At 42.2% G+C, this 11,822-nt stretch overlaps 1 protein-coding gene across 5 annotated transcripts in view; it reads left to right on the forward strand.

Annotated features, from left to right (window-relative positions):
• Positions 1-3,715, forward strand: part of SORCS1 (sortilin related VPS10 domain containing receptor 1) — a 572,578-nt gene extending 568,863 nt beyond the window's left edge. For 2 of the 5 annotated variants that reach the window (XM_025880696.2, XM_025880697.2), the window contains one exon: positions 976-3,715. In XM_025880696.2, the coding sequence (XP_025736481.1) occupies positions 976-1,040 (65 nt within the window). In that variant the 3' untranslated portion in view covers positions 1,041-3,715. Of the gene's footprint in view, positions 1-696 lie in introns of all 5 variants that reach the window. The other 3 variants (XM_025880698.2, XM_073904224.1, XM_073904223.1) reach the window with 3 other exon arrangements.
• The last annotated feature ends 8,107 nt before the right edge of the window (positions 3,716-11,822 follow it).

Genomic DNA, 11,822 nt, shown 5'->3' on the forward strand with positions numbered 1-11,822 from the left:
TTCCAGGGAGTTAGACAAACCCGTGGAGCTACCATTGTGATCCATGGCTGGCCTTGTTTCCTCCTGTCTGTTGGTGTCGGGACTTGAAGCTGTAGTGTTGCCACCTCAAATCCTACATTGCTGACCGAAACGGAAACATTACTAGATAACCATCCGTGCCTCACTCTAATGTCAGAATACCAAACCTTCTAGAAGGCCGCTACCTAAGATTTTTAATCTGTTACTTAGAAAGGGAAAGGAGCACCTAAATGGAAACAAAAGCCTCTCTTTAAGCGGATGTGGAAGAGTTCTGTGATGGTACTGGGTGAGATTTCAGTGCAGGGCCTGGCTTGTCTTGGACGTAATAATACCAGCTGGAGCCCCATCTGGGGTCCAATGTTCACAGCATGCTGGCTTTTATTTGGGGAGACAGGGTGATAAATGTGTAATTGCTTTAGGTTCAAAAGAAAAAGGCTTTTCTGTCTTCAAGTCCAGAGAAGCGTTCACCCTATTTACTTCTAAAGCTTCTAAGTGAATTTTTGTGGGTCATTTGATTTTCAATCCCATTTCCACGGGGTATGAAGCACAGCGCTGTTGACTTTATTAAAGTAGCAATCCCTCCTTCACCAAGAGCATCCGGCAGCACATTGCACAGTCTCTGACACCTTTCCGTTGTCAGTGTCATTAAATGAGTAAGTGTTACACGTTTTCTCTTAGGAGAGTAGCTTTACCCTCCCCTCCCTCCCCTTCTACTCAACCTGGTGACTCATCTCTCCGATTGCAAAGAGCAAGACACGCCACTCCACCTTCAACGCCAAAGCGGGGATCTGCTGGGGCACAATTTGCAATTTAAGGAAAACCCCCAAAGGCTACAGGCGACCTGCTGATCAGGAAAGAATTTCGCTCTTGTCAAGTGCACCATCCTTCATGACCACTAACTTGATGTTTTTGTTTTTTTTTTTCTTTCCTTTGTTGTTCTGTTTCCTATTTTGCCAGGAAGTATTTCCATAGTTGCTGAGAATCAAAGCACAAAAGAAATCCCTACCTATGTAAATGTTTGAATGGAGGACGCCAGTAAAAACAAAAACAAACAAACAAATAAAATAAAAAACTATCAAAATCCAAACAAACAAACAAACAAACACTCACTGCATCGGGACTTTTTAATTCTTCAGACACAGACAACAAGGGTTTTTAGCTTTAAGCCTGTGCATGTGGACAGTACCTTGAGAACATGCGTGGAGGGGCAGTGTACAGGTGCTCTATTTTAATGGAAAAACACTCCCCTCCCCCTTTCCTCTTCTCTCTCTTTTTTCTGATCGGTCGTGTTTGTAGAAAATTCATAACATATAGAGGCCAAGGAAATCTGCATGTGTTTTTGGAAATATTCTTGGCTCTCGACTTAACAGCTATTTTAGCACTAGAGGCTGATGGGGGGGATTAGCCACCCCAGCGCCTTTCATAAGACACAAAGACATGCACAGGAGTGTGAAACCCTGAGCTGTTTCTCTGTCCCTGTTTCTTTTCTAAGTTATCTCTGGTAGCTTCGGTGGCCAGCCGTGGCCACGAGACTGCTTGCGTTCTTGCATTCTGTGCAGCCACAGGGACGAAGGAGCGAGGTGAAGTTCCACATACGCAGGCAGACTAGGGAAGGCAGGCAGTGGGGCAAGCATGTCCGAAGTGGATCTCTGTTTCCTGTTCAGTTCTTCCCGTCGCCAAGGCTTTCCCTCGTAGCTTTTCTACTCCTGCCCCCCAACTTACGTAGAAGAGAGAATCCCAGCTCCCCATTGTCTGGCCTCCCCGTTTGTTTGCTATCCATGTGTGGTCATGATCTGTTGATGTCTTTGTACCTCTTCCTTCCAGTCTCCAAGTTGTCTTTCAACTCCTACTTTTTCCTTCCAAACATGTCACTGGATTCTAGACATTAACTTCAGTGTTCCCTAAATACTGGCCTGGTCTCTGCTGGCCTTGCCCCCCACCACCCACACATTTCTGATCTGTCAGCATGCCAACTTCCCTACACACTGACCCAGCTGCATCCTGCCCTGCAGGGTTCGGCTCCGTGTATCCTTTGTCCCCTCCTATAGAACCTGCCTCTTCCGAATAGCTTTGCCTTTTCCCACCTGGAAACACGCAGAGTATGTGAAAGAGTTGATGTATGCAAAGCAATTCAAACCTGGCCATGTACACTGGAAAAGAAAGCATACAGATGAATAGTGGTATTCTCACACCTTAACAAAAATCTCGTGTGCAGATTCCAGAATATTCTTGTGAGAAATGTTTCGAACGTGTTACTATGTGGCAGGGCAATTTCCTTCTGTAATGGTTGCTATTACCCAGTATTTGTTCTCGCACAATACAGTAAAAATACTTGTAAAATAAAACTGATTTTAACCAGAAGAAGAAACAGGTTAATGGATTTAATATTTAAGAGTGTCAAAAAGTCTGAGACTATATGGAGGTCTTGTCTTACATTAGGATAAGATTTTGATGATGTGGGATGGTCCCTGACATCTCCCAGGTATGCTCTCTGATCTCTGAGTATCCTAGTATTGGCAAAGGAAAAATTACTAAACTTACATGGGAGGAGGTAGATGTCTAAAGCAGATTGGCTCAGAGCATGAACAATCCTCATTTGCCCAGGGCAATGATGAAAGAAGGTCCAGAGAAGGAAGGAAACAAAAATGTGTTCAGCAGAAGCCCTTGGAGGATTATGAATTAGGCAAAGCCCACTCTAAAATACAGGAGAAAGCAGTTTTGAAAGCCATTCAGAGAAAGCAGCCTCCTGCTTGGCCATGTTCCCAGGCCAGTCACAGTCGATAAGAGGGTCCTGGTGATCCTGGGGATGTCCCAAAGATCCCGGCCATCCCTGCCCTATGTAGCTCAGGCAGGCGAAGAGTAGCAAAGCTGCAGTCAGAAGTGAATCAGACAGAAGTTTTTGTGGTTGAGGATGCCCCGGATGAATCTGGGAAATGGATTATGCCTGAGGCAGCCATCTGCTTGTAGAACTCAATTGATCCCCAACCTGCCAGGCTTCCTATCCCATAGGAAACATCCTCATCGATCCACTTCAGTTGGAGCCTTCCAAGTTTAATCTGGAAGACAAAATGTTTGGAAACCAAAAGAGGCTCACTCAAAACAGCACAGGGAGTCCTCAGAGTTGCAGTTCAATCAATTTTAATTGGAAAATTATGAAAAAGGGAATCACCCTCTTAATCTTGCACAGTGCCTTGCCTAGAGCGGGTATTAAGAAGATTACTTTGTTGAAGGGATAAGTGGAAGAATATGTGAGAAAATGTAAGGAAAAATGGGTGCGTAAGTCCTAATTAAAAATAGAGGTAAACATGAGATGCCTGGCATTTTGGAAAGTGATCACAGATGGCCGGCTCTCTATTCAGCATCTCCAGGATCCTCATGTGCCTCTCCTCGAAGCTCCCCCCCACCTGCAGGACATGAGTCAGGCAAGGTACCGCTCAGAGGGGGCCCTCATTGTTCTTATGCTCTAGTGCTGTGGTTCTCAAAGTGTGGTACCTGGACTGAGCAGTATCAGCATAACCTCAGACTTACTAGAATTTAGGGTCCCCCTACTGCAGACCTACTGAACCAGAAACTACAGGGGTTAGGGCCCAGCAGTCAATTTTTACCAGCTTTTCAGGTTATTGTACTGTACACAGAACTTCGGGAACCACACCCTGCCACTCCAGCTCAATCCCAAAGAGAAAGTAGTAATGACAGCCTACAAATGGGAGGGACCAAAGTGCCTACCCACTCGCTAACAGCAGGTGCAAACACAGTGAGGAGTTTGGTGGGCTTCAGGCCAGAGGAGTGGGTGGGGAGGGATGGATGTGGAAGGGAAGATTCAGGGCAAGCTAAGAATCTGATATTACAACGTTTTCCAAAAATCCCAGAAGGCAAACTGTGCGCGCTCTACCCTGAACTACCCAACCAACATTTTCTCCTTTGCCTTATTCCTAATTGGATTCACTATCCAAAATGCAGAGGTTTGCTTTGGTTTTTTTCAGAAGTTCCAAACAGCAACTTTGAGAGCAATGGGGTGTTTGGCAGCTGTTCTGTTTTCCAGGATTCCAACTGAGCATTGAAATCCCTCATTTGCCAACTTATTTTTCTAGGAAGCCAATTAAAAAAAAAAAAAAAAAAGAGAGAAAGTTTTCTTATAGTATCGGACCTACTTCTAATTTTAAGATGACTTTTTTGATGTATTTTTTTGTTAAATACTATGTAGTGTAATGTATACTTGCTCTTGTTTATTGCTTTTACAATCATATTTATTAAACAGATAATGTCTCTAAAGTCTTGGCCTCAAGGAGTTTATTTTATGTCAAACCAAACCGTGGTGTTCGGTCTTCATACAGAAGTGATAACAACTGTAGGATTTTATAAAGGCTAATGGTGTGAGGATATAGCAAGTACCGCAGTCTCGAAGGTTCATTTTTGTTTGTTTGCTTGCTTGTTTTTTGTTTCTGCTAACAAAGGAGACTATATTCTACTACCTGAATTCTACCTGCATTTTCGTTGACTATATAATGTCTGTGGCTTTATTAAATGACTTTATTTAAACTACTTAAAAACCACTCCAAACTGGTCATTGTGGAGTAACATGCTTATTATGTTTCATTCAAAATTAGAAATTATTAATATGTGACCGACCCATTCAAACTTGTTCAGAATCTTGTAGTTATGGAAAGAGCAAACCTGCTTGTAATGTAATGAGCTGAAACTCGGGGCATGGTAAAGGCTCCAAGGACAGCATGAAAAAGGCTTTGACCCTGAAATTAGGCGAGTGGAGTTCTTCCAGCGATGCCAACTGTGTGACCTTGAGCAAAGCACTTTCCCATACCAAAGCTTCAGTGTCCTCATGCATATAATCTGAAGGAAGAAGACAACTTCTAGCTTTGGTATCCTGCGTGGGTGAGTCATTCCCGAGAGCCCCGTCCAGCTGATTTAAACTCGATGGAAAACAAAGAGGTGCACTGGATCCAAAATCCTCCAGCCTTGTGGCTTGCCTACGTAGGTAACATCTCTTCTTGGGCAACATTTTGCCCTTGTATTTGTATAGAAAGAGAGCCTTCCTCAGCCTTCCAGAGACCCACCAGGCGCCGAATGGCGTTGCCTCAACAGCATAGTCTCCGCATGTCTGAGAATCCCTGTTTTTAGGTGGCCTTGACCCTCTCCTTTCCCACAGGCTAAATCTTCCACCTGACCCTTCATTCTTTTCCAGACCAGAGCCTGTGCTGTTCTTCCCCCTCGGGAGTTGATCTCCTGTTCACCGAGGGCGCAGGCAATCAAACAAAAGCCATCCCTGGAGATTTAAAACAGAGGAGATTTAACACAGGGAATTTTTGCTTGAGTAACTGAAGAGCCAAGATGCCAAATGGAGGGAGGTGATGCAATGCCACGATGAGCCTCAGTAGGGAGCCTCTACCTTCCCTGGCCTAGAAGGACACAGGGATTCCCACAGCCCAGGACCAGCACCAGCCCCTTGACACTGAAACCGTGGAGGACGTGGCTGGCGCTTTCTGGAACCACAGAGGAGCCACCACCTTAGCCAGCCACACTGCCCAAGTAAAGGAGATGGAGAGAGGGAGCTTGCTGTCGCCCTTGCTCTGGCCCTCCCATCTTCAGCTGAAGCTTCCTACCAGCCAAGCCCATCCACGAGCCAGTGGGCACTGACTGGACCCTGGGAAATACGGTTTCCTGAATTACCAAGCAGAGCAGGGAGGAGTGGGGAATGGACTCTAGAGAACACAGGCAAGTGATTAGCACAGCACCCCTTTCAGGTTCAGCCCACATCAAATCCAAACTCTCCCCCAGTCCGAAGGCAAATAGTTAAATTGTAGGTGCCCCTTTCCCTGCGGAATTCTTTCACCCACTTCCCTTTCGACAGTACCTATTTAAACCAGGAATCTGTTCACGTGTGCCACTTTTTACACCTTGCTCACCGAATTCTACACTCGGGTAGGAAAGGATCTTAATTTTTCATTTCATTCCTTCAGCCTCTAGCACTGGACATGGCCATTAGGGGGCACTAGATAAATGTTTGCTGAAACTCAACCCTGGATTTTCAGCTTTGTGTTGTGAGCAGCAATCTTGGAGTTGCCATTGGTCTGACTCCCCTGGCCCAGCCAGCACCTCTAATTACATGTTCAATTGGTGTTTGTCAAGAGCCAACACATCCTTGCCCTTCCTCTCTCTTTACCACTCAAGCCACTGTATTCGGGGCCTATTCTTAGATATTAATGTAAGTGAAATAACTGTAGTTTGGAAAAAGAAAAAAAAAACTGGTTAGAAAAGAGTACGAAAAACAAAGGCCTAAGTTTGGTTTCTGAATCATTATGTGTTTACCTATTTCTTAGAAGTTAACAGTATTTTGAAAATGAATGTGAGGCTGACGCTTTCATAGTAGGGAAAATCCCAAAATAATTCTAGGTGGACGAATAAAAGGAAATAGGTGTTACAGTTTTCATGTTAAACACCATAAAAGGGATCTTCGGTTGAAAAATGAAAATCTGTGTTACTGTCTGTGTGTCGCAGACTTCTTTAGACGGTGATAATACAACTATGAACAAGGCAGATAGGCTATCTGCCTTTATGAACATGTATTCTAGTAGGAACAATGAACAAATAATAAAATGTAGTGTGACAGATCCAAAGCAATCATACATATAATATAATTAGGATAAGTAAAAATAAAACACAGAAGACAGCATAGTGACCAGGGATGGGGATGGGAGAGGGGGAGTTGGTCCCAGCTTCTCTAAGATCTGAAAGCTGAAAAGGAGCCAGCCATTTGGAAACACTAATATTGTCCCAACTTGTTCCACATCAGTCTTAGATCAACCTCAACCAGAAAACAAACAGTTTTGGACCTCAGCACAGCAATTAGAAATGCTTCTGAGTTTAAAGAAAAATTAACTTTCACAGTGGTCATGTACAGGAATTTCCCCACAGAATTGTATATACAGTCAGTTCTGTTATGTGGCATATGTGCTCCTAAAATTCACCTCACAATGCAGAATAGCACAATAAAAATACTAGGCTTGGGAAAAGAAATGGGACCAGGGCACAAACCTAATGTGTAATGTGTCAGTGACACATTCAAACAAGATACAAACCCATCTTAGTCCATTCTGCTGTTATAACACAATAGGAGAGACTGAGTGGCTTAAAACAGGAGTTTATTCTTCATGGTTCTGGAGGTTTGGAAGTCCAAGATCCAGGTGCCACCACATTCAGAGGACCAGTTTTCCGTCTCATACATGGCATTTTCTCACTGGTCCTCACAGGGTAGAAAGAGCAAGGGAGCTCTCGGGCATCTTTTCTGTAACAGTGGTAATCACCTCCCAAAGGCCCCAAATACCATCACTTGGGGCATGAGGTTTTGGACATAAGAGTTTGGGAGGAGACACAAACATTCAGACCATAGCAAAACCTAATAAAAGTGTCCACTTTCTATGGTGTTAAAAGGTTAAGAAATACACAGATAAAACACCTTGAAAAAGACCCAATGTTGGCTCATGGAAGTGGGCATTAGAGTACTTATAGCATGTGAGTATTGTAAAGTGAGTTATTGTGACATAAGATACTGTGAAGTGAGTTATTGTAAAGAAGGAGAGTTACCTGAAATCCGACAGAAAGTTGTTACACCAAATGGATGGTATGGCTGGATCACATGAGGCAAATGGAGGTAGCTGGTAGATGGTGGAGGGGTGTGTGTGTGTGTGTGTGTGTGTGTGTGTGTGTGTGTGTGTCTGTCTGTGTGTGTTGTGCACGGTACATAGCTGAATCCAGCAGAGTATAGTTTTGTCTGTTCACTTAATATTTCTTATTGGCAGAATCGCACATAAACACAAAATTTGCATTATCTTTGAATTCTCTAATATATCAACCCCTTTAGAATAAATGTACATCTTCAGAAAAGTTTTATCATAGGACAGTAACTCAGATGTTAGTTTAAAAGTAATTTGGATATACTGATAAAAGGAATAGTCTAACTTGACCTCAGAGGGAAAAGATAAGAACAGAGCACGGATCCTCATTATCATCATGACCAACCTGAGCATTTTGGCTGTGAGACCAGCAGCCTGCCTGCTTGCACAGACCTCAGAGCACCACTCAGTTTCAACCAACCTCACCAACTCATGTTTAGAAATAAGTCTTTGGCCCAAAGAATGTTAAATTGTGGTCAGAACTCTTTGTTAAAAAGGATAGTATGAAAAAGACATTTATAAAATGTTCCATGAAGAGTGAAACAGGGGAAGTGTGAAATATTTAAAAATAAGCTTAAGCTTACATTTGTCCTTTATGGACAATCCTGAGTAAGACATTTCAATGTATGCACGTACAGATAACATCATGAAATCTCCCTGCCAATGGAAGCATGAATACAGGTTGCAGGCACAGAAAAAGGATGCAGTAAACTGTATTTGTAAACTAGTGTTATATATATATATCCATGTAATAAAATAGAATGCTTCCACTAAAACTTTTCTAAAAAATACTTAATGACATGAGAACATTTTCCTTAATGTTAGAAGGATGCAGAATTTAGTACTTTACATCCCGTGAAAACAACTTGTACAGAAAATATGTAGGGACAGACTGAGAGATTGAAATATAGGAACACTGCTTATTTCTTTTTTTTTTTAAAGATGTATTTATTTTAGAGAGAGGGAGAAAATGCACACGAGAGAGAGTGCAAGCATGAGTGGGAGGGGGAGCAGGAGAAGGAGAGAGAATCTCAAGTAGACTCCATGCTGAGCGCAGAGCCCAATGTGGTTGTTGATCTCAGGACCCTGAGATTATGACCTGAGCTGAAACGGAGAACCAGACGCTTAACCCACTGCCCCACCCAGACACCCCAACACTGCTTACTTCTAACTGATAATATTCCAGGTTTTGAAAATTCTCTTCTTTTTGTATATTTTCTAAATTCTTCTAAAATGATCATATATTACTTGTATAGTTAGAAAAAAATGTGTTTTTAACAAAAATTACAAGAAATATACTGTGAAGTTAATCTAAAATACTCTATTTGCTTATTTCATTATGTAATTACTTATGAGTAATAATATATTTAATATACTATGTAGAGTTGATAGAAAAGTTCAAAATTGTTCATTTAAATTCCTTTAAGAAGTTAAAAATAGTTTCTATACATAAAAAAGACAAATTTCATCTCATTTTTCAATTTAAATTCATACTGAGATGAAAACACTATTTTGCTACTCTGGTACCTGCAATTTAATTCATGAAGTTTCAAATGTTTAAAATTTTTAAGCTGTGTGTGTATATAGGTATTACATATATACACACGTACATACATATTTACACATTCTTTGGATATATGCACATACATGTGGAAATAAACCCCCACACATAGACATGCACAATAATGAAGTAACAGTAATGAGTTATGGGCCATACACATGCAGAAACATGTCCTATTAGTGAGTCTTGACCTGTCACTCAGATTGCGTGTTAAGTATTGCAAGCCATTGCTCTCTGAAGAATGTTTCATGCTCTTAGGTACTTGTGGTCAGCTCCCAGACTGCACTGGGGAGGGTGTGTGTAAACAGAAGACTTACTTTTAGAGGAAAAAAAAAAATATATATATATATATATGGAAGCTTCTGGAAGGTACCCTGACCTAATTTCTGTAGTAGTAATGTTAACTGTTCAACCAGCAGCTGTTCACTCTCCCTGCCATCTTCTGGCCACAGGAAGGTGCCAACCATACCTCTTAATACTAGACACACACACACACTCACATACACAGAGCAAATGGTGGGGACTGGCTTAGCCAAGTATTCGCTAAATGACTGGGCAGGATGTTCTCATTGGCCAAGGCTAGGGCACAGAGGGCAACACTGACATCCAGAGGTATAAGCAAACCAAATTCAGAGTGTAATGTCTAGGTCCAACCACTGGTGTGAAAATATATGAACACTGAGTCCAAAGAGCCAAAAGCTATCACGATTTTATTCGTAAACTAAGAGTTCAGAGCTACATAAAAATAAAAGATGTGAATGAGGTGAAAGTATAGAATGAGGAAGTTGTGAATGGAAAATATATTAATGACGATAAAGTGGCTAGTGTCTTGTAACATTATTTATATGTCATTATGCAATGCGCTCTATAGTCACTGTCTCCTTTAATCCACAGAAGTTCCCAAAGTAAGAATGGTTACTTCTTTACATTTGGTGAAAAGAGGGCTCAGAAAAGTAAAATGACTCACTCATGATCCCAGGGTAGCAGGTCTGTGTGACATCAAAACGTTCGCTTTTCCTTCTGTACGGTGCTTCCTACAAGATGAGCAATGTTTTAGATTCATCATTGTGGTTAGTAGGGGGCTGGGTAATTGGTGGTCTGTGCTGACCCAAAGGGTGGGTCGAGACTCAAAGACCAGACAGGCCTGGGGCTTGAGCAGCTTAGAAATGCTCCTGGATCTGCTCTAAATCAAAGCCTCTCATGCGCCGGATTAAAGGAAAGAAAGCTGCGCTCGATACAGTGAGGACTGTTTTCTGAACCCTGCAGTGAGCTGCATCTCAGATGGCTCAAAACAAAGCAGACACAGCCATCCTCAGTGACATGCCTGGCCAAGAATGCCCAGAAAAATTTCAGTTCTTCCTTCTAGCTCTGCAGAGCTTTTTCCCTGGTTGGGATTGGATAGAGGGGGGATTTATGGAATTCAATCTCTGGGCATCCAGGGAGGGAGGGTGGACATAAGCTGGTAAAATGGATCTCTCTCGAACATGTGCATTTTATTTGGGGCGGGTGGGGCGGGTGGTGGATTGCTAGACTAGCAAGAAGAAGGGAAATAATTAACATGAGATTTTTCCCAAAGAAATAATCTGAAAATGCTCCCAGGAAATCTAGAAGGGCAGGAAACTATTACTGGTTTGTTTGTTTTTAATATGGCAGACAAATCAGTTCTTTGGTCTGCCTAGTATATCATTCCCAATTTCTAGATGTATTTCTAAATGTGCTATATGCATTATTTCTTCTTTTTAGCTTCTTAATTTCATGCAATATATACAAGTGTTTTGCAGCTATGGGACAGGTGGATGTGGCATTTTTTTATGTAACAAGGCAATAAGATATAAAAGGAGAAGAGGGATGTGTGGTACATTTGCTGTGTTATAAGGAATAAATGATTTAAAACATGCATATGCTTTAATGCAGTACGTTCATTTAATAATGCAGAAACCTGTGTCTGGAAAGTTTCAAGTTGCATGTCCAAGGTCACGTAGCCCATACCGTAGTAAAGTCAGAATTTCAACCCAGGACTCCTAAAGGACATGCCCACTCCTTCCACTCTACCTGCCCTCCTCTCCAATCCGTCTACAGGTAAGCCACAAACAGGAGATGGTTTAAAATGAGAAATTGTACGTTCACTCAGTTCCCCGCTCCAAATGTGGTTGTGGGAAAGAGTTTACACAAGGGAAAGAGTTATCATTCTTTTGAAAGCACACATCAAATCTCATCTCAGCCCTTGCTACTGAGTTACACAAATGAAGACTTACCCCTTTTGACCTTACTTGATGTGGTGCATGGGGAGGATAGGCTGTCTAAGCTCTCCCGGAGGAAAGAAGTGATATTTGCTACTAACTTCGGCAAACAAGTAGATATGGAGGAAGTGTTTTCCAAATACCAACACTAAGAAATCCGAAACCCAGGAGCTCACACTTCACCCAGAGTACACCATAGACACAGACATGGCTTAGTTCATTGTGACTGGACTCCTTACTGTGATCCTCATGCGTCGGCAACCTCACTGCAGGGCAAGACCTTCCCCCATGGAGTAAGAAGTTTCTTGTAATAAC

The sequence above is a fragment of the Callorhinus ursinus genome, unplaced genomic scaffold (genome assembly GCF_003265705.2).
Source record: "Callorhinus ursinus isolate GAN/ISIS: 27379988/994484 unplaced genomic scaffold, GSC_fseal_2.0 scaffold20, whole genome shotgun sequence".
NCBI classification, from domain to species: domain Eukaryota; kingdom Metazoa; phylum Chordata; class Mammalia; order Carnivora; family Otariidae; genus Callorhinus; species Callorhinus ursinus.